This window comes from Anabrus simplex, chromosome 1, assembly GCF_040414725.1.
Source record: "Anabrus simplex isolate iqAnaSimp1 chromosome 1, ASM4041472v1, whole genome shotgun sequence".
Classification (NCBI taxonomy): Eukaryota; Metazoa; Arthropoda; class Insecta; order Orthoptera; family Tettigoniidae; genus Anabrus; species Anabrus simplex.
In genome coordinates this window covers 727,130,127-727,150,901 of record NC_090265.1, presented here as the reverse complement: position 1 = coordinate 727,150,901, position 20,775 = coordinate 727,130,127, and the positions used below count along the sequence as shown (strand labels likewise).

Here is a 20,775-nt window from a genome sequence, read left to right as displayed (position 1 = left end):
GCCGAACTTGATGGCATGCTTTCCGTCGACCTTGGGCTTTTAGGCATAGTCATTGGCATAGCGTCTCGCCGATCCCAGTTCCTTGACTTCTTCTCCACCCAAGTCCCAGCTGCTATCTTGACTTCTTTCCTCGCCTCCTTTTTTTCCTTGTAGTAGGCCCTTGTGCGATGTGGTCTATCTATATGCATCCTATTTAGTTTCGATGCCGATATCTTCAGGTTTTTCTCAGTGAAATCTCCTGTTTCCTTTTGTCCAGAAGTCTGCTTTCCTGTTGCTTCTTCTGTTTCTTCTTAAGATTTGGATTCAGCCTGCCCTACTGGGACGTCTGTCTCCATATTCTCCTCTTCGGCCTGCCGTTGGACCTGTTCTTCTGGAGCTTCCATAGCTTCCTTTGGTATTTGTTTAGGTGGTTCATTTGGAATGTCCATTGTTCCGTATGACATAGGGTTTTTGCCCCTTCTAGGGTCCTGAGCGGCGTTCTCACCATCCGTGACGAGGCATTCCACCAGACATTGTCCTCCCACAACTCAGGCTCTCCGTAGCCCCTCAGCCATCCATCCAGCAGTCTGCCCCTGGCCCGAACCCAACCAGGTTTGTTCCACCTTCAGTAGACCTACTCACATGGTTCCCACTTGGCATTCCCATGACTGAGTTCACAGCCATGAGTTCCCCCTAGGTTGGGTTCACCCTGTTCCCAACCCACGACTTGTTCAGGCTACGTAGGGCAAAATGATGTGTTGGGTCCGGTACACCGCAGTGAGCTTTCACCTCAATCACCAGCACCCACTTCACTCGAACCACCGTATCACCCATGCGGAGGTAACATGGATGCCTCTCTAGCATGTGTGGGCGAGGTTTCCACTTCCAAGCCTTGGCTTGGGCTAGTAACAATCACACTGCCTCAAGAAGTTTTCTGGCAATACCTGTTTTTAGTCTGCGAGAGGGTATTTTATTTCCCTCAGGCCCTCCGGACTTTGCAACGCAAAGTGGAAAGGCGAACACCTAGTCCTTGGAGCAGATGCAAATTCACACCACACGGCATGGGGCAGCACGAACTGCAATGCAGGAGGTGAGTTTTTACTAGAGTTTGTTATTGGAACTGAGTTGACAATACTAAACCTAGAAAACAAGCCTACATTTATAAATAAAAATCGTAGGGTGGTAATAGACATTACACTAAGCACTACACATATTGCAAACTTCATTAAAGTCTGGAAGGTGCTGGAGGAACCATCATTGGCAGACCATCAGCACATCCAATATGCAATAGATGCGAGACTGTGTGGGAATGAGATGTACAGAGACCCAAAAAGAACTAACTGGGACAGACACAGAGAAGTTCTAGGGAAAGCTGTACAAAAAATTCCAATAAACGTGAGAGGACATAAAGAATTGATGAGGCAGTGGAACTATTAGAAGAGGCCATTATAGACTCATTCCATGAAAACTCCCTTCTCAAAGAAAAGAAAAACACCAAAAAAGGTAAGGTGGTGGAACAACAAACTATCCAAAATGAAAAAGAGGTTAGGATGTTGTATAGAATATCATCTAGAAATGGTATGTGGAACGTATATCATAGGAAACTCACTAAGTGTAACCTAGAGATATGGAAAGCAAAAAGAAAATCTTGGAGACTGTTCTGTGAGAAAGTGGAATCACACACTGAAACAGCAAGGCTTCAGAAGGTTCTGAAAGCAACCCACATAAATCAAGTGGGGACACTGGAGAAACCAGATGGGTCATTTACTCAAGCGGGGAGGGACACGCTGGAGATACTAACAGTGTGTCACTTTCCTGAGGCTGAGGAGATGACATAAGAAGAAACGGTTGGAACAGAGACCAGAGCTCGAAGATCAGACTGGAACTGTGCCAACAGAATAATAAAACATAACCATGTAAAATGGGCAATCGACACGTTTCATCCTATAAAGGCTCTGGGGCCAGATGAGATACTTTTGATACTCCTACAGGAAGGATGGGAGATACTCGTCAGTGCCCTAACGGACCTTTTCAAAGCTAGTCTAGCTTTAGGGTATGTGCCGAAATCATGGTCTGAAGCTAAAGCAGTATTCATACCTAAGCCTGAAAGGGCATACAGACCATTATGTTTAACCTCCTTCATGCTGAAATCAGTGGAGAAAATTCTGGATAAATATATCAGAAGAACGGTGCAACTGAACTCAACATTACATGAAAATCAGTTTGCATATAGACCTGGCAGATCCACTGAAGTAGCACTCCACCAGTTGATTTGTAAACTAGAGGAAAGTCTAGAATATAAAGAAATTGCACTGGCAGCATTTCTAGATATAGAAGGAGCCTTCAGCAATACAACATATGACTCTATGATCAAAGCATTGGAAAAGAGCAAGGTGAGTAAAACAGTCGTCAAATGGATTAAATCCATGTTAGACGGAAGGAAGATAAAAGCAACCCTGTTTGAAGAAACACTGACGGTTAGGGCCACCCGAGGCTGTGTTCGGAGAGGAGTTCTTTATCCTTTGCTGTGGAACCTCATGGTGAACAAAATCATAGCTATGCTCAACGAACAAGGTTTTTATATACAAGGATACACAGATGCTCTAGTTATTGTGGTACGAGGTAAGGTGATGAGTATTATCCAGGACCTCATGCAAAGATCACTTAAACTTGTGGAGAACTGGTGTCGGGAAGAACAACTATCAGTCAACCCGAACAAGATAACTCTGGTCCCCTTGACAAGAAGGAAAAAATTAGAGGGAAAGAGATCACTGAAGCTCTTTGGACAGGATATATACCGTATTTACTCGCGTATTAGACCCCTTTCTTTCCCACTTTTACAGCCAAAAATAGTAAAGGGGGGTCCAATATGCGATAACCTTGTAAAGAGCTATAAATTGTACGTGTAAACATTCTATACGTACTATTATTTAACAAACTTAGCATGTATTTAAGTTATACTGGCTATTTTTGTCGGAAGGCAGTGTTTCTAAACGTAAAAAGACAATAAATGGTGAACAAGACTTTCAGGCCCACGGTACATATAAATGTCTGTTTTAGATACTCATATTACGTCATTATAATTTGTTACATCTTATTAATTCCTCTGGTGAGGCTGACGTCAGGAAGGGCATACAGCCGTAAAAACTCTCTACGAAGATTCGTCCCTCTTCATACTCGATCCCGTAGAAGAAACGGATAAGGGTATTTTGTTATCATATAATTAAATATTGATACAAAAGAACTTAATGGCCAGTCATTTGTCTCTGTCAGTTCAGCAGTAGGCCTAGCACACAGTGAACCTGCTTTAATTTGAATTATCGCCTTGCGCCGCCAACTTCCCTGCCTTGCCATTTTTTTTTAACGTTGCACCGACACAGATAGGTCTTATGGCGACGATGGGATAGGAAAGGTCTAGGAATTGGAAGGAAGCGGCCGTGGCCTTAATTAAGGTACAGCCACGGCATTTGCCTTGTGTGAAAATGGGAAACCACGGAAAACCATCTTCAGGGCTGCCGACTGTGGGGCTCGAACCCACTATCTCCCGATTACTGGATACTGGCCGTACTTAAACGAGTGCAGCTATCGAGCTCGGTCCCTGCCTTGCTACCGGCGTGTCGGCATTCTAAGTGACGACATCTTCACTGCTATCTCTCGCCAGTTGCATCAGCCATGCTTGATACTTCATTCTCTTTGAGCCATGTACTGCAATCAAGAGCATGCGAGGTCTCGTCTTTTTTAACCTTTTAAAAATAATTTCGTTCCCGACTATAGAGTCTTATTTTTAAGTATATTTCATGCTTGTTCTCTACATTTATCACATCAGGATTTGTGTAAACAGCTGTCCATGAGATAAGACAGTTAGATATATTATCGCCCTGATAGGACCAAAAGTTCGACGAAAAAAATATAAATAAATAACTGGAAAATATACCGTATTTCCATATTTATGGATATCTACAGGTGTAGCGGTAATGCGTTTTATTATCATAATGTTTAATTTCATACGTTCGTTGTCTCATTATTAAAGCATATCCAACCGAGCTCGATAGCTGCAGTCGCTTAAGTGCGGTCAGTATCCAGTATTCGGGAGATAGTAGGTTCGAACCCCACTGTCGGCAGCCCTGAAATGGTTTTCTGTGGTTTCCCATTTTCACACCAGGCAAATGCTGGGGCTGTACCTTAATTAAGGCCACGGCCACTTCCTTCTCACTCCTAGCCCTTTCCTGTCCCATCGTCGCCGTAAGACCTATCTGTGTCGGTGCGACATTTTAAAAAAACTAGCAAAAAAAATAAAATAATAAAGCATACTCTAGTATGTTTTGTTTGGTGTCTCCGAAAATCGTTTAATGTATAGTACGCAAACCTTTTCTGGAGCCCTAGTTCCCATTCAGCACCATGTAGCTCAGGGCTCAAGAAAAGGTTCACGTACTATACGTGGGGACATAAAATAATAATAATAATAATTATAACTGCATATTATTATTATTTGTTAGGTACGTTGGCGAGTAAAACAATCGTTTTAATTGGATAGCTTTTATCATGTTTAAACTTGCTTCTCTCCAAATATATACCTGTACTGGCCCGAGTTACGAGATATTAATGGAAAATTTTTAAGTTACCAGGGAGGGAATTAGATATTTTTCACCAATAGAGCATATCAAAAGAGATCAGATGTAAGGCTTTTCAGGCGTTTGCTCTATTAACCAGTGTTTCGTCTTAGGTCTGACACTAGACTCATCAGAGTGGGATGTGTCACACCCTACCCACTGACGCAGGGGTGTATGCAGGTGAACTTATCAGAAGCCCTTATAAGAGGCACAGTCTGATAACTGCATATGGGAGATAAATCTCCACAATGGAATTATTGCCCATCTGACACATCCCACTTTGATGAGTCTACTGTCAGACCTAAGACAAAACGCTGGTTAATAGAGCAAACGCGTGAAAAGCCTTACATCTGATCTGTTTTTGACATGCTCTATTGGTGAAAAATATCTAATTCCCTCCATGGAAACTTAGAATTTTCCATTTGGAATTGCTAGGCGGGCAATAATTCCATTGTCGAGATTTATCTCCCGTATGCAGTTATCAGACTGTGCCTCTTATAAGGGCTTCTGATAAGTTCACCTGTTTACACCCCAGTGTCAGTGGGTAGGGTCTGACACATCCCACTCTGATGAGTCTAGTGTCAGACCTAAGACGAAACGCTGGTTAATAGAGCAAATGCCTGAAAAGGCTTACATCTGATCTGGTTTTTACGAGATATTAAACGACCACTTTGTTAATGATCTCACCTGCTGTATAAATAGCAATAACAACAAATATTTCTCAACTAAAGTAAACTCGTTTCCTCATCCCGAGGTGGTACAGCTCTTTTTAGGCACACCCCCAGTGGAGGGGAGTTACATGTACCGCTTTTACCGCATATCAACCTTCCTGCCATTCGTAAATCTCTGGCAGTACGGTACCGGGAATTGAAGTCAGACCCCCAAAAACAGCAACTAATTGTGCTAACCATTACGCTGGCGGACATTATTAACTGCAAAACACAGACATATAGCATGACTGATCCATGCTTGCAATGCGCGGGTTGGACATGAAGCTAGGCCTATTCATCTATTTGTGCGACGTCATCAGAGCTGCAGTAGACCTACGCTAGAGGTGGACATTTCTTAACTATGAAACACAGATGTAGCGCAAGAATTCAACGCGTTTTCATTGCATAGGTCATACGGACGAAACTATTCACAAATTTGTGCGATGTTATCAGAGCTGCAATAAGACTTGTACCCATTTCGAAGCGGAATCGTTGTCGTTCTCTGATGAATTACGTTGGGGGGCCTTATAGGCGATATTTATTTTTTCATTTTCTTTGTCTCGAAAAGCCAGGGGGAGTCTAGTATGCGAGGGGGTCTAATACACGAGTAAGTACAGTATATGGAAGAACTGGCACTGCACTTAGGTATAGTGTTAGATAAAAATCGAACCTGGAATCCACATATAGAAAGGAACATAACCCGGGCCAAGAACTTGTTGTATGCATGTAAAAGAGCCGTCGGGAAGACATGGGGCCTAAGACAATCATTGGTAATGTGGATATATACAATGATACTTAGACCGTTGATGGCCTATGGTGCAATCATCTGGTGGCAGAAAGTAAGCCAAGGAAAAGTCATTAGTAGATTGGATAGCCTACAGAGAATGGCATGTATAGCCATAACTGGGGTTATGAGAACTACGCTGACAGAAGCCTTGAATACTTTACTAGACCTCCCATCACTATGCAATTTCATAAAAGGACAGGCTAGAATGAGTTCGTATAGATTGGCACAATCAGAGTGCTGGAATGCACAAAGACCCCATCTAGGACACTGTAAAATTAACAGAGTAATAACAGAGGAAGTTCTAAACATGCCTTCTGATCATATGATACCAAACCGAGCTCGATAGCTGCAGTCGCTTAAGTGCGGCCAGTATCCAGTAATCGGGAGATAGTGGGTTCGTACCCCACTGTCGGCATCCCTGAAGATATTTTTCCGTGGTTTCCCATTTTCACACCAGGCAAATGCTGGGGCTGTACCTTAATTAAGGCCACGGCCGCTTCCTTCACATTCCTAGACCTTTCCAATCCCATCGTCACCATAAGACATATCTGTGTCGGTGCGACGTAAAGCAATAGCAAAAAAAAAAAATTATATATATATATGGTACCAAAGTACAACTTTGAAAAAACGTTTGAGACCCAGATAATAAAAAAAGACTGGGATATCAACAAATGGAACACTGAAAAAGAAGATATAGTGTGGTGGACTGATGGCTCAAAGACTGGGGATGGCACAGAAAGAGGGATCCACGGGGGAAGACCTGAGAGATCAATCCGGATGAGCCTGGGCAAACACACTAGTCTTTCAAGCTGAAGTGATAGCTATCACAACATGTCTTGAAGAAAATCTGAAAATGAACTATAAGAATAAGAACATTTTAATTTTTACAGACAGCCAAGCAGCCATTAAGGCATTAGAAGCAGTCCGAATAATATCCAGAATTGTCTGGTATTGCCATTCGCTTCTCCCGAAGCTTTCAAAATACAACATGTCAAAATAAAGCTGAAGTGATAGCTATCACAACATGTCTTGAAGAAAATCTGAAAATGAACTATAAGAATAAGAACATTTTAATTTTTACAGACAGCCAAGCAGCCATTAAGGCATTAGAAGCAGTCCGAATAATATCCAGAATTGTCTGGTATTGCCATTCGCTTCTCCCGAAGCTTTCAAAATACAACATGTCAAAATAATATGGGTACCAGGGCATGCAGGTATAGAAGGAAATGAAAAGGCAGATAAACTGGCCAGGAAAGGTCATTTTGTAGGCCCAGAACCTGTACGCAGGATTTCCTAAGGACAAGCCCGACACTACATAGGAAAATGGGTACAAAAGAAACAAATGGAGAAATGGAAAAATTCTCCAGGATGCAGGCCTGCAAAGGAACTGATAAAAGGACCAAACATGAAGCATACTAAAGAAGTGTTGAAACTCAGCAGAGAAAACCATCTGAAAAAACACCTACATAGAATTGGAGTAATAAGAGACAATATATGTAGAAAATGCAATGAAGCAGAGGAATCAGCTGAATACATACTTTTTGAATGTGAGGCGCTGGGTGGAATCAGACTCTCCACTCTAGGACTACCAGGTGAAGAGAGAGAAAAAAACCCAAGAAAACCCAATAACAACAACCTGCAGCTTTGTGAAGGGAGCAGGTATATCTAGGTGGGATTAAAGGAAAAACGTGGTAGCAAAAGATCTTAGATGTCGACGCTATTTAGGAACTGATATTTAGTGGCCCCATGAAGAAAGGACGAAGATGAACTTCCTCGATGCTGAGGATCCTCAAGTTTCTTTAATACTCTAATAAGGTGCACTCAACAAGAACTTTACTCATAAACTAAACATTCATTCCATACTCTTACCGCTAACCATGCACTATCTAACTAGCTACTCGGAAACAAAGCCAGCATATGCCCAGTCCTGCTCAGCAGCACCAGCTTATGTGCTGGTATCTTTTTGATCCCTCTCCCTGTATCAATTGAACCCTGTGTGTGAATTGAGTCATCTGTTTTATGTGCTGGCCTGGGTGGCTCCAGTGACCCCAGAAATTACTGGGATAAGCTGAAGAAAGGTTCTAGGCCAACTAGTGGTTAGCTGGCTCACAATTAGAATATTGGGCAGTAAGGTAGGAGAAGTGATGGTACACAATTTTTAATCATAGATTGCGTGCCAAAAGACTAAATTCAATTCCAAACCTGTCCACAGTCTCATATGGAATGAGAGTATATGACACTGTAGATGGTGATTCGTCCGTCGAATGGGGAAAATCATTGAGCACACCCCTTGGTGCTATTCGACAGGAGTAGGCTATGTGCCAGCGCTAGGTTTCATGCTCTCAATTCCTACTGCCGGGCTGAGTGGCTCAGACGGTTAAGGCGCTGGCTTTCTAACCCCAACTTGGTAGGTTCGATCCTGGCTCAGTCCAGTGGTATTTGAAGGTGCTCAAATACGACAGCCTCATGTCGGTAGATTTACTGGCACGTAAAAGAACTCCTGCGGGACTAAATTTTGGCACCTCGGCATCTCCGAAGACTGCAAAAGTAGTTAGTGGGACGTAAAACGTAAAACTACTATATATGACGTCATCATTTCATCTCATTAACTCTTCTGATGAGATTGACGTCAGGAAGGACGTCCTGTTGTAGAAACTCCTACGAAGATTCATCTCACTTGATACCCGACCCGGTAGGGAAACAGGACAAGGGTTGGACATACGTACGTTAGTGTTAGAGGGTTGCACTTTCCTTTGAGGCAGTGATCACCATGAGCATGTCAACTGTCATAATTGAAACACGTCACTCTCACTCACTCCATAGGCTTCCGAGGGACGTGAAATTCTCGTGCCGATCTCACAGTCCTCTTCCATCCTTTTTGATCTTGAGCCTGCTCTTCCCAGTTATCAATTTGGAGTGTCCGTTATACCCTGTTGATCTTCTTCCAGGTGCTTCGAGGTCTTCCTGAAGGTCTTTTCCCATTAAGGGATCCCTTGTGTAGATCTACTAGTGCTCTGTTACCCTGCATCCTCAGTACATGTCCAGCCCAGCGCAGTCTGTTGGATTCTATCACACCCATTATAGTGTGTTGTTGAGAGAGGGTGTAAATCTTATAATTAGATCTTTTCTGCCAGCTTTGAGAGATAGGATCGAACCAGGGTCCAAATTTTTCTATAAACTTTATTCTCAAAGACTTGCTGCTGCTGCTCTTTCTTGGTTATACTCCATGTCTCGGAACCATACAGTAGTACTGGTCGAATGATTGCACTGTAGATAATCATTTTTGCATTCCTTGTTTAAAACTTGGAGCGTAATATAGGGCTCATAGAGTAAAATGCCCTATTTGCATTCTTAATTCTAGCTTGGTGTTCCTGTTGCCTTCAGTTTTGCTCATCGATTAATACACCAAGGAATTTAAACTCCTCTACTCTTTTAAATATATATTTCCCAATCTTCAAAGGCAATCTGTCAACCTCCTCATGATTCAGTCTCTGTACAATTATGTAATGTCTCTTTTTATCATTTACCTGTAAGCCAATTTTTGCTGCCATTTCCTCCAGTTTGACAAATAACTGCCTAATTTCTAGTTCATTGCAGTCAATAGGAACAATATGATTGTCTCTCAATATGATGCCAGCAGGTACAAGAGCTAATTTCCTGATAATCTTCTCCAGTGCAGTGTTGAATAGGAGATAGTGCATCCCCTTGTCTCAGACCAGTTTTATTTTGGAAGGAGTTTGATTTTCTGCCCTTGAGCAAAATACAGCTAACATTACCATCCATACACAATTTGCACATGGTAATTCATTTTGTGGGAAAGCGAAACTCCATTATTATGTTCCACAGCCCTTCTCTATGGATTGAATCATATGCCTTGAAGAAATCTATAAAGAGATAATGAAGCGACTCTTTGTGTTCCCACACCTTATCATTAATAGTCTTAATTGCAAATATGTTGTCTGTAGTGGATCTGTTACTACGAAAACCATTCTGATAGTCCCCAATAACATTTTCAGCAAATGGTTTTAAACGCTGTAATAGAATAAAAGACAATTTTGTACGCCATGTTTACAAGAGATATACCACGATAATTTTGAAGTTCTTCCTTATCCCCCTTTATGAACTGGGACAGTTAGTGATTCCTGCCATTCTTTTGGAATAACTTCATCGTGCCATATCCTTAGAATGATCTTATATATATTTATGTAACCTTTCTTCCCCATATTTAATAAGCTCAGCAGGAATGTTGTCACTACCTGAAGCTTTATTGTTTTTTAAACGTATAATACTTTGTAATACTTCTTGATATGATGGCTCTGGTATTTGTTCTTCTGATGGGGAACTAGATGGTTTACCAATACAGGTTTCTGGATCAGTACAATCCAGCAAGGAATCGAAGTATTGCTTACAGTAATTTAATAATTTTTCCTGATCAGCAATTAAATTTCCAGATTTATCTTTCATAAGACTCGATCTTGGTTGAAATGTTATGCAGACTTTCCCTTCCTGTTGTTGGCACAAAAATGTCTTCCCTTCCAACTTTTGCATTGAAATCACCCAAAATCATTTTGACTTCATGTTTGGGTAATTTATTCCACATTTCTAACAAATCCTCATAAAAGGAGTTTTTAACATGATCATCCTTGTCCTTTGTGGGGGCATGGGGGCATGGTAAACCATTTAGAATGTACCCTCAAATAGCATAGTCTTTCATTCACTTGTTCAAAGGACAGCACTGATAATACTAGTGAATTTGGACACAAAATGCAGTACCAAATTCGTGGGGTCCAGTTTCTTTACCACTCTTAAAAAGCGTATATTTCTCCATGTTCTGTATACCATTACCTAATAATCTAGTCTCTTGAATTGCAGCAATTCACACTCTATACTTCTCCAAGTGTTGACTGAGGATTGTCAAGGATCGAGGTTTATACAGGGTTCTTACATTCCAAGTTCCTATTCGTAAAGACGATTTCCATTGCAGGTACCAATATAAATGGTCCGTTATTGGACATTATACATTTATTTTTTTTTTCCAGCTAACTCATTCTTGGTTGCCAGCGTTTCGCCCTCGTGTGCTAGGGTGGGCTCATCAGTTGGTACCTAGCACACCTACCAACACGCTGGCTAGTGCATACCGTGGAGGCCACTGCGTAGGCTAACTGGAGCCACCGGCAGTGCCAATGCACTAAGAGACTTTGTCTCATTATCAAAAATTGATGCCTGCTTGGCCATCAGATGATATACATGTTGATACCCATAGGGAATCTGAAATATTTGTCCTGAATGAGTAAATCTATAATACCAATATAAATGGTCCGTTATTGGACATTATATATATATTTTTTTTTTTTCAGCTAACTCATTCTTGGTTGCCAGCGTTTCGCCCTCGTGTGCTAGGGTGGGCTCATCAGTTGGTACCTAGCACACCTACCAACACGCTGGCTAGTGCATACCGTGGAGGCCACTGCGTAGGCTAACTGGAGCCACCGGCAGTGCCAATGCACTAAGAGACTTTGTCTCATTATCAAAAATTGATGCCTGCTTGGCCATCAGATGATATAGATGTTGATACCCATAGGGAATCTGAAATATTTGTCCTGAATGAGTAAATCTATAATACCAATATAAATGGTCCGTTATTGGACATTATAAATTTTTTTTTTTCCAGCTAACTCATTCTTGGTTGCCAGCGTTTCGCCCTCGTGTGCTAGGGTGGGCTCATCAGTTGGTACCTAGCACACCTACCAACACGCTGGCTAGTGCATACCGTGGAGGCCACTGCGTAGGCTAACTGGAGCCCACCGGCAGTGCCAATGCACTAAGAGACTTTGTCTCATTATCAAAAATTGATGCCTGCTTGGCCATCAGATGATATAGATGTTGATACCCATAGGGAATCTGAAATATTTGTCCTGAATGAGTAAATCTATAATACCAATATAAATGGTCCGTTATTGGACATTATAATTTATTTATTTATTTTTTTTTTATGTCCAATAACGGACCATTTATATTGGTATTATAGATTTACTCATTCAGGACAAATATTTCAGATTCCCTATGGGTGTCAACATCTATATCATCTGATGGCCAAGCAGGCATCAATTTTTGATAATGAGACAAAGTCTCTTAGTGCATTGGCACTGCCGGTGGCTCCAGTTAGCCTACGCAGTGGCCTCCACGGTATGCACTAGCCAGCGTGTTGGTAGGTGTGCTAGGTACCAACTGATGAGCCCACCCTAGCACACGAGGGCGAAACGCTGGCAACCAAGAATGAATTAGCTGGAAAAAAAATAATTTATAATGTCCAATAACGGACCATTTATATTGGTATTATAGATTTACTCATTCAGGACAAATATTTCAGATTCCCTATGGGTATCAACATCTATATCATCTGATGGCCAAGCAGGCATCAATTTTTGATAATGAGACAAAGTCTCTTAGTGCATTGGCACTGCCGGTGGCTCCAGTTAGCCTACGCAATGGCCTCCACGGTATGCACTAGCCAGCGTGTTGGTAGGTGTGCTAGGTACCAACTGATGAGCCCACCCTAGCACACGAGGGCGAAACGCTGGCAACCAAGAATGAGTTAGCTGGAAAAAAAATAATTTATAATGTCCAATAACGGACCATTTATATTGGTATTATAGATTTACTCATTCAGGACAAATATTTCAGATTCCCTATGGGTATCAACATCTATATCATCTGATGGCCAAGCAGGCATCAATTTTTGATAATGAAACAAAGTCTCTTAGTGCATTGGCACTGCCAGTGGCTCCAGTTAGCCTACGCAGTGGCCTCCACGGTATGCACTAGCCAGCGTGTTGGTAGGTGTGCTAGGTACCAACTGATGAGCCCATCCTAGCACACGAGGGCGAAACGCTGGCAACCAAGAATGAGTTAGCTGGAAAAAAAAAAAAAATTTATAATGTCCAATAACGGACCATTTATATTGGTATTATAGATTTACTCATTCAGGACAAATATTTCAGATTCCCTATGGGTATCAACATGTATATCATCTGATGGCCAAGCAGGCATCAATTTTTGATAATGAGACAAAGTCTCTTAGTGCATTGGCACTGCCGGTGGCTCCAGTTAGCCTACGCAGTGGCCTCCACGGTATGCACTAGCCAGCGTGTTGGTAGGTGTGCTAGGTACCAACTGATGAGCCCACCCTAGCACACGAGGGCGAAATGCTGGCAACCAAGAATGAGTTAGCTGGAAAAAAAAAAAATAAAAAATAAATTATAATGTCCAATAACGGACCATTTATATTGGTATTATAGATTTACTCATTCAGGACAAATATTTCAGATTCCCTATGGGTATCAACATCTATATCATTCCATTGCAGGGTCGTCATATATTGATCTTCATTCTTATTCATCAGAGGCAAATGTGAGATATTCGTAACAACTTTCTTTTTTATGCAACAGAGCTGTTAACCCTATGTGCAACCCTCAGGCTGGAGGGCCAGAGACTTTTCTGTCAGGGTTGCCATACCTTAGCCGAGTAGTCCCAGTTTGTAAGGTGCCAAGTACTTGTCCTCACCCCTTCTATTAGAATAGGATTTGCTGGTTATAATATATAGCAGGTGGTCCGTCAGTTAAATATTTCTTGTGTTTTAGCAGGTGCACCCCCCCAAGGTTCTGAACCAGTCGATGCTTGGGATACCCATTCAGGTCATTAATGGAGTGGTTTCCCGTTCCCTGCCCCATTCTGTGCCGTTGACCATCTAGTGGCTCTTCCATCTTTAGGAGCAGTTTCTTACTCCAAGGGCAAGAGAGTGCCCTTCCTTCTACCCGCTCATCTGCCCTTCTAGGAGGCCGTTGGCATTTGGTAGCAGGTGGTCTCCTTATACCGGGAGATACTCGGTCCCTTCATTCGTTATCTGCCTGTATATAATATATATACCACCGTTGCCCCCTCTCTACCACGGGGAGGTGAATGTCAGGATTTTACCGTCATTGAAGCTGGGACCAAAAGGCATTTCCCAGTTTCTCTAGTTCCTTAGAGAGGAATGGAAACACATCAAACTAAATAATTATATATATGGCTCACCAGTTCTCTGGCTGGTTTTCTCGGTACTCCCTTATGGGGGTGAATTAATGTATTATGTGTATTATATTTACCTTTTCAATTGTACCAATACATATTCTGTGTCTTCTCCTGCAGCTGGGTTCAACAGGAGTTGGTTCAGGCAGAGTATTGGCACGATCCTTTGAACGAAGACGAATACCGCAAGGCCAGTATATTCCTTGCCGATATCAACAACGAACGTGTTATAAATGAAATGTACGTCACGAACCTGTTGAAACTCAGAAACCTTGTACTGGTGAAGTTCAACAACGATACTATAGTTACACCGAAGGAAACTGAATGGTTTGGTTTCTACGTGCCCGGCCAGGTCAACACAACGTATACCTTACAGGAGAGTCCACTCTACAAGGAGGTAAGAGTCTTACGTCATTTGAGTCTTATTCCAGTGAACTGATTACAGGAATACTTGATAGGATTAAGACTGCAAGAAGTCAGTAAAGGAAAGGAACAAAGAAGCAGTAAATCAAATTACACGTAGAAACAAAATTCCTTACAGGTATCGTTGGAAAGAGAAGGAAGGATAGAAGAAATATTGGAAGACGGAAAAGAGTATGGTAGATAGACAGGCAATTACAGTACAAGTCCGTTATAGTGAGAATTCATACTGGCGTAAACTACTCGCTATAGCGGACTGTCGTTATATACTATTTTTCGTAAAAGTCGGGGGAAAATCCCACACACATTAAAAACGGTGTGAAGCGGCAGTCAGTTTGTTAAAAACTTGCGTATTTGCGGATGATTTCATACTACAGCTTACTCGTTAGTTATTTTTCTAATTCCGATACTATGTGAAGGCGTATGTTGAATTTCATTCTTAAAAATTATACAGTAGAACCTCGATAATTCAAAATCGGTTAATTCTAAATCACGCCTAATTCGAAGAAGCTCTCGTTCCTGGAAACATGAGGTACGGGCCGATGATCTTCGATGTTAGGCCCCTTTAAACAACAAGCATCATCATCAACATAAGGTACGGTTTTGCACATTATTTAAATCGTTTAATTCGAAATATGGATAATTCGTAATTGGAAGAACAATGTCGGTCCCATTACCGAAATTCAGACTTTTAATTCAAAACTGCCTTTTAAGTTTTTTAAAAAGTAGTATTTTACAGATTAACTTAAATTCATAACTTATCCGCGTCGTGATAGAACGCGTCTTCCGAAACGTACAGGGGTAGCTAACCGCACTTTCACTCACTTTGGTGTGTCTACAGTGTGCTTCATATTTGCTAAGTTCAAGTGAAATCGTAAGTCTTTTGTATTCAGAGTTTTAAGGAACGCCATAATATCACGTAGCAGACAGTGTGCAGATAAGCAGAATCCACTAACACTGGCGATGCCGACAGTTGGTGAAAAAGAGTGGCTCATATAATCAATTTGATGTATTAAACAGTTTTAAACAAGAGAAGCGCCAGCCGGGAAATCGTACAAGGGTGGGGGTCATTGTACTGTGTTGAAACTTATAATGCACACTGAAGTGAGAGACTTCCTCCCCTTGTCATAGGAAAGTTTGATAAGCCACGATGTTTTAAGGGCGTCAAGTACTTTCTGTGCAAGTACAAGGCATCTAAATATGCAAACACTAAAGTAATTTTTTTAAAAAAGCATTTGCACAGGGGAACCAGCAATATTTGTCTTCGTCTTAGAATTGTGTGGATTATTTTCGTTGCGTGAGGTTATGTTTGCCAGTGATTTATCCAAGTGCATTATTATTTATTTAATTTTTTTTTTCTAGTCGCACCGACACAGATAGGTCATATGGCGACGATGGGACAGGGAAGGGCTAGGAGTGGGAAGGAAGCGGCCATGGCCGTAATTAAGGTACAGTCCCAGCATCAAGTGCATTATTTGAATAGGACTTATGCCAATGCACTTTGTTGGATACATTTCGTAAATAGTATTCTCCATGGCACTTGAAAGGTTTAAACTGTGAATCAAAGCGATTGCATGCATTAATGGGTCTTCGAATACTTTGTGACGCGGCAAGGAATGGCATTTCTGAATTTTAAGAGAGGTGCCTTGGCGGGAAATCGAATAATGTTATAATGCAGACGGAAGCAAGAGACTTTCTCCCCTCCTCACAGGAAAGTTCGATAAGCCAGGATGTTTTAAGGGCATTGAGTACTTTCCGTGTAAGTCCAGGGCATCTAAAATGCATACAGTACAGTAGTCCAATGAATACAGCATGTGCATAGGGGAGCCAGCATAGATTTATCCTCATGTTCGAATCATTCTTTTTTATTTAATTCTTTCGTTGCGTGAGGTTATGTTTGTCAGTAAGTTATCCAAAGTGCAGTATTTGAATACTGTAAATGCACCTTGTTGGATACATTTTGGAAATAGAAAAGTACAAAGTATAGAGTGGTACAATCTAGCGGTACTAGAAGCTTGCATTGCGTGATAGTACACATTGTAGATAACAGTGTGCCACGATTTGTTTACTACTGCTTAGCACTACAGTCGCAAGGCACTCGTCGTTTTACAGTAGGGTGTGTGTGAAATACTTGCGAGATATTTCTAAGTTATTTTACCAGTGAATGGAGAGGTTGGTTATAAAAATGAAACTGTTTTCTTCTCGAACTCGGAAGATAATGACGCTAGCCCTTCAGTATGAGAATTCTGGTCAGTAGTGTTCATGTCAAACTGATCTATTACATTTTTCAAGACAAAAAAACTCTTCACCAAATTTGAAATATATTTACTAACCTCAAATTGTATACGTATATTTCAGATTCAGAAGAATCGGTAGATGATGAGCTACAGGCTATGCATGACCTGTCAGACGATCCACACTACTGTACTGAGAGTTCAAGTGACAGTGAAACTGAAGAACCTCCATGAAAGAAGTCCAGAGAAAGCTCAAGTGAGACCTCAAGTAAAAATAATAATCTACATAATACAGCGGACAAGAATAATACGACACATCTGGAAAATTGCGTTCATGAGGAAGACGCGGCATCAGTTGAAGAAGATGTGCAATCAGGACCATCTAATGAAGAATGCGAGAGTACAGAGGGGGAAAATAAGTTGCGGAAAGATGAATAAGGAGATGAAACATTTGTTAGGTAGCATACTCCTCAGGGAAGACATCAGAATTTTGCTTCCATTGTTAGGACTCGAGATAAAGTTGAACCGAATGATGAATTTGTCAGCACTTTTCCATATGACTTCTACTGTAAATTCGTTAATAGTGAGCTTATCACTCTTATGGTGAACGAAACAAATTTGTATGCAGAACAAAAACTCGCTGTTGAAAGACATTCTCCTTTCAATCGTATCCGCTCATGGACTCCAACCAACGAAAATGAGGTGAGAAATTTCCTAGGTATTATAGGCTACATGGGTCTAGTGCATATGCCACACGTTACAGATTACTGGAGTACATTGTCTCTATACAGGAACGAAATATGTTCACCAACAATGAGCTGAAACGGATTCCAATTGTTAGTAGCAATGTGGCACTTCTCTAACAATGAAGAACTGTCCTCAAATGGAAGGATAAAAGGGACGTGATTATGTTGTCGACAAAACATGGTGATGAAACTGTAGAAGTAGAAAGGAGGCGTGGTAACATCCTGAAACCAGCAATGATTCTCGATTACATTGAAGGGAAAGGTCATACAGACTTATCCGATCAGATAAGCAGTTACGTTTCGTCTCTGAGAAATAAGATGGTACAAAAAAGATAGCGATTGAGCTACTTTTTGGTACAACATTGGTCAACGCACATATCCTGTACAAAAAAGTAACAGGAAAACCCATATCCATAACAATGGGACTCTTGAAAAAATAGGAAGACCCTGAAAGAGAGGAGGAACAATGCCAACCCAGACCAAAAAGATCTCCAGGGCATATGTTACAACGGAAGGAAGGTGACAACAGGAAAGTACGAATATACTGTGAAGGTTGTTACCAGAAAAAAAATGGTTGGACTCATTCCAAAGAATGCTGTGAAGAAAGTGGTTACATACTGTCTATTGTGTGTCCAGCAGCCTCATTATTGTCTGCCATGTTTTAGCGAGGCACACAAGTAGTGTTGTAAACTGTTCTGGGTTGTGACGTGATGACGGCATGTTTCATCTACCCTACAGCAAACATTCATGTAAGTCTACATCAACTCAAATATTGTATATATTGTAAAAAGTGTATTTATTATTTTCTATGCAGAAGTGTTATCAGTAAATCGATGCTATTCGTGAACATGTATTTCTATAAATTATTTCCTATTTACTCCTTGCCAAATGCTGTATGGTAATGTAAAATGTTGCTATGATGTCAATGAATGTTGTCAATTTAGAAAATGCAAAATATGCTCATGTTTATGCTATATTTATTGCGATAAGCGCAGAAATCAGCTCAGGTATGGGTGCAACAATTTGGAAGGAATCAGTGTGGCCTGTTGATTAGGTAAGCATAAGCGTGGGGTGAAAATGGGAAATCACAGAAAACCATAACCATGTTTCCTGACAGTGGGATTCGAACCCACAGTCTCCAAAATCTCTAGCTTGCGAGTTAGCTAACCTGGCACACCTAAGTGCATGGCTAATCTGGTTGGACAAATACTCACATATTGTCAATAAAAGGAGGTTGGATTAATAAAAAATAAAGACTATATTTTGGAAACCAAGCACATCTGGATTTGCTACGAAGCCATAGCAGTACGCTAGCATAGCGAATTCAACAGCTCAGCGGTCCGCCAGCCCGGCAGGGAAAGTCATATAACAACACCTGTCAGCGGTACATTTTACCGCCGTGGCCTTATGAGAAACTCACTCAGCGGTACAATGTACCGCTCTGGCAGCCAACGTGTTAACTGTATAAGTATTTTGAAACCATATTTCAAGCGCCAATAGAGTAATGATAACCTCTTCGCTATAAATTTATATGGGAATAACCTTTATGAAATTTAACCAAACTCAAGAAAATATCAACTGACCTCCGAAATCAGTGATACACTCTGCCATATCTTGAGGTGTATAAAATTCTCACTTAATTACAGAACATAGCATTAAAATTAAGTGATCGTTTACTTCAGCCTTTATTTCTAATGAGTTAACAACTGCTGTCAGCCGTGTTATTTACGCATTTATCACGAAAACATGTTTCGGTTCATTTCAAATTTTGTTTACAGCACACCAGTTGACAGGTATTATTAATCGAGTCCGACATCGCCTTCGAATGTCGACGAGGGAGCTTGTTAGTTCACGTGATGAGGAAACAATATGGAGGTTGATTGATATCATTTAATATAATAGCTGGAGCGCATAAATATCAACAGAAAAATAATAATGCAGGCTTAATTACCGTTAATAACGGATTGATCAGTGATAGGGTTCTCACTGTAAACAGAACGGTAATACACTGTATAATGGAGGAATTTTCAAAGGACAGAAAAAACAGTCATTACAACGGGGTTCTTCTCTATAGTGGATTTCTACTGTAGGTTCTTGATTCATACCCAGGAGAAAACTGGACACACTGAGCGAGTAGCTGTCAGGTTGCATTCAGGAGATAGTGTCAGCAGCCTTGAAAATGGTTTTCCGTTGTTTCCTATTTTCACACGAGGCAAATGCTGGGATTGTACCTTAATTAAAGCCATCGTTGTTCCTTCCCACTCCTTGCACTTTCCTATCCCATCGTCATTATAAGACATATCCGTGTCGGTGCGACGTTAAAAAGAAAAATTGGAAACAGGAACTGAAGAAGAAGAATATAGAAAGAAGGTAATATAAGAGGATAATCACAATGATAGATCAGTGTGAGAAGAGAGAGTAATAGGGAGTCAGTTTCGATTGTTCTACATCCATTTCTTTGCAGTCACCAATGAGCTTGTTTCTGCTTAGGGTTGCCAGATGTACAGCTTTACCTGGAACTGTACTTTCTCTTTCTTATTTTGTTATGCTTTTCAATTGCCCTTTAAACCGTATGCTGAAAGTTCTGTTTTACAGAAAACAAATCTTCTGTTTTAAAACCTCGCACTTTATAAGGATGGTAAAAAGGGTGTGGTATTGAGCCACGATAATTTTGACATCTTCATGCACTGCTCTCTCCCCTTACATTGGCTCTCGGATTGATGAGGATTCCTTTCGATGTTTCTATCTTTCTATAAAAGACTTGATTTGTGCTTATTTGTTCCTTTCCATTACTTGTTGTATATAAAACCAAATACCATGAAAGGAGGAGGTGGTGGTGGTGGTGATTATTGTTTTAAGAGAAAGTGCAGTTGGGCAACCATCCTCTATTAACACTCATCAGAGGGGAGAAATGGAAGGGGTCTGTCACTTCAAAAAATGAAGGTGTTTTATTACAAGTAATAAATTTCATCTTGACCCGTGGTGGAGTTGTTATATGTAACAAATTCCAATGTGTTCGTTTCGGAAGTTCCAACTTTCCACCACTTAAAATTCTTACAATTTTCTTGGATTACAGTAAGATTAATTTATTTTCATTTTTTTTTATTGGTACATGTTTTGTTTTCCATGGAAAACACCTTCAACACTAGGAGGAAAGTGGCATTGAGCGCAGTAGGAGGCCCGGTGTGAGTCAGCCTTGAGGGTTGTCAGATGTTTTGGATG

The 20,775-nt window shown here is 41.0% G+C and overlaps 1 protein-coding gene across 1 annotated transcript in view; it reads left to right on the top strand.

The window, feature by feature from the left end:
- LOC136872663 (palmitoyl-protein thioesterase 1) overlaps window positions 1–20,775 on the top strand; it is a 43,992-nt gene that overhangs the window by 20,690 nt on the left and 2,527 nt on the right. The window contains exon 5 of the mRNA XM_067146478.2: window positions 14,274–14,550. Coding sequence (XP_067002579.1) covers window positions 14,274–14,550 — 277 coding nt within the window. The remainder of the gene's footprint in view (window positions 1–14,273; window positions 14,551–20,775) is intronic.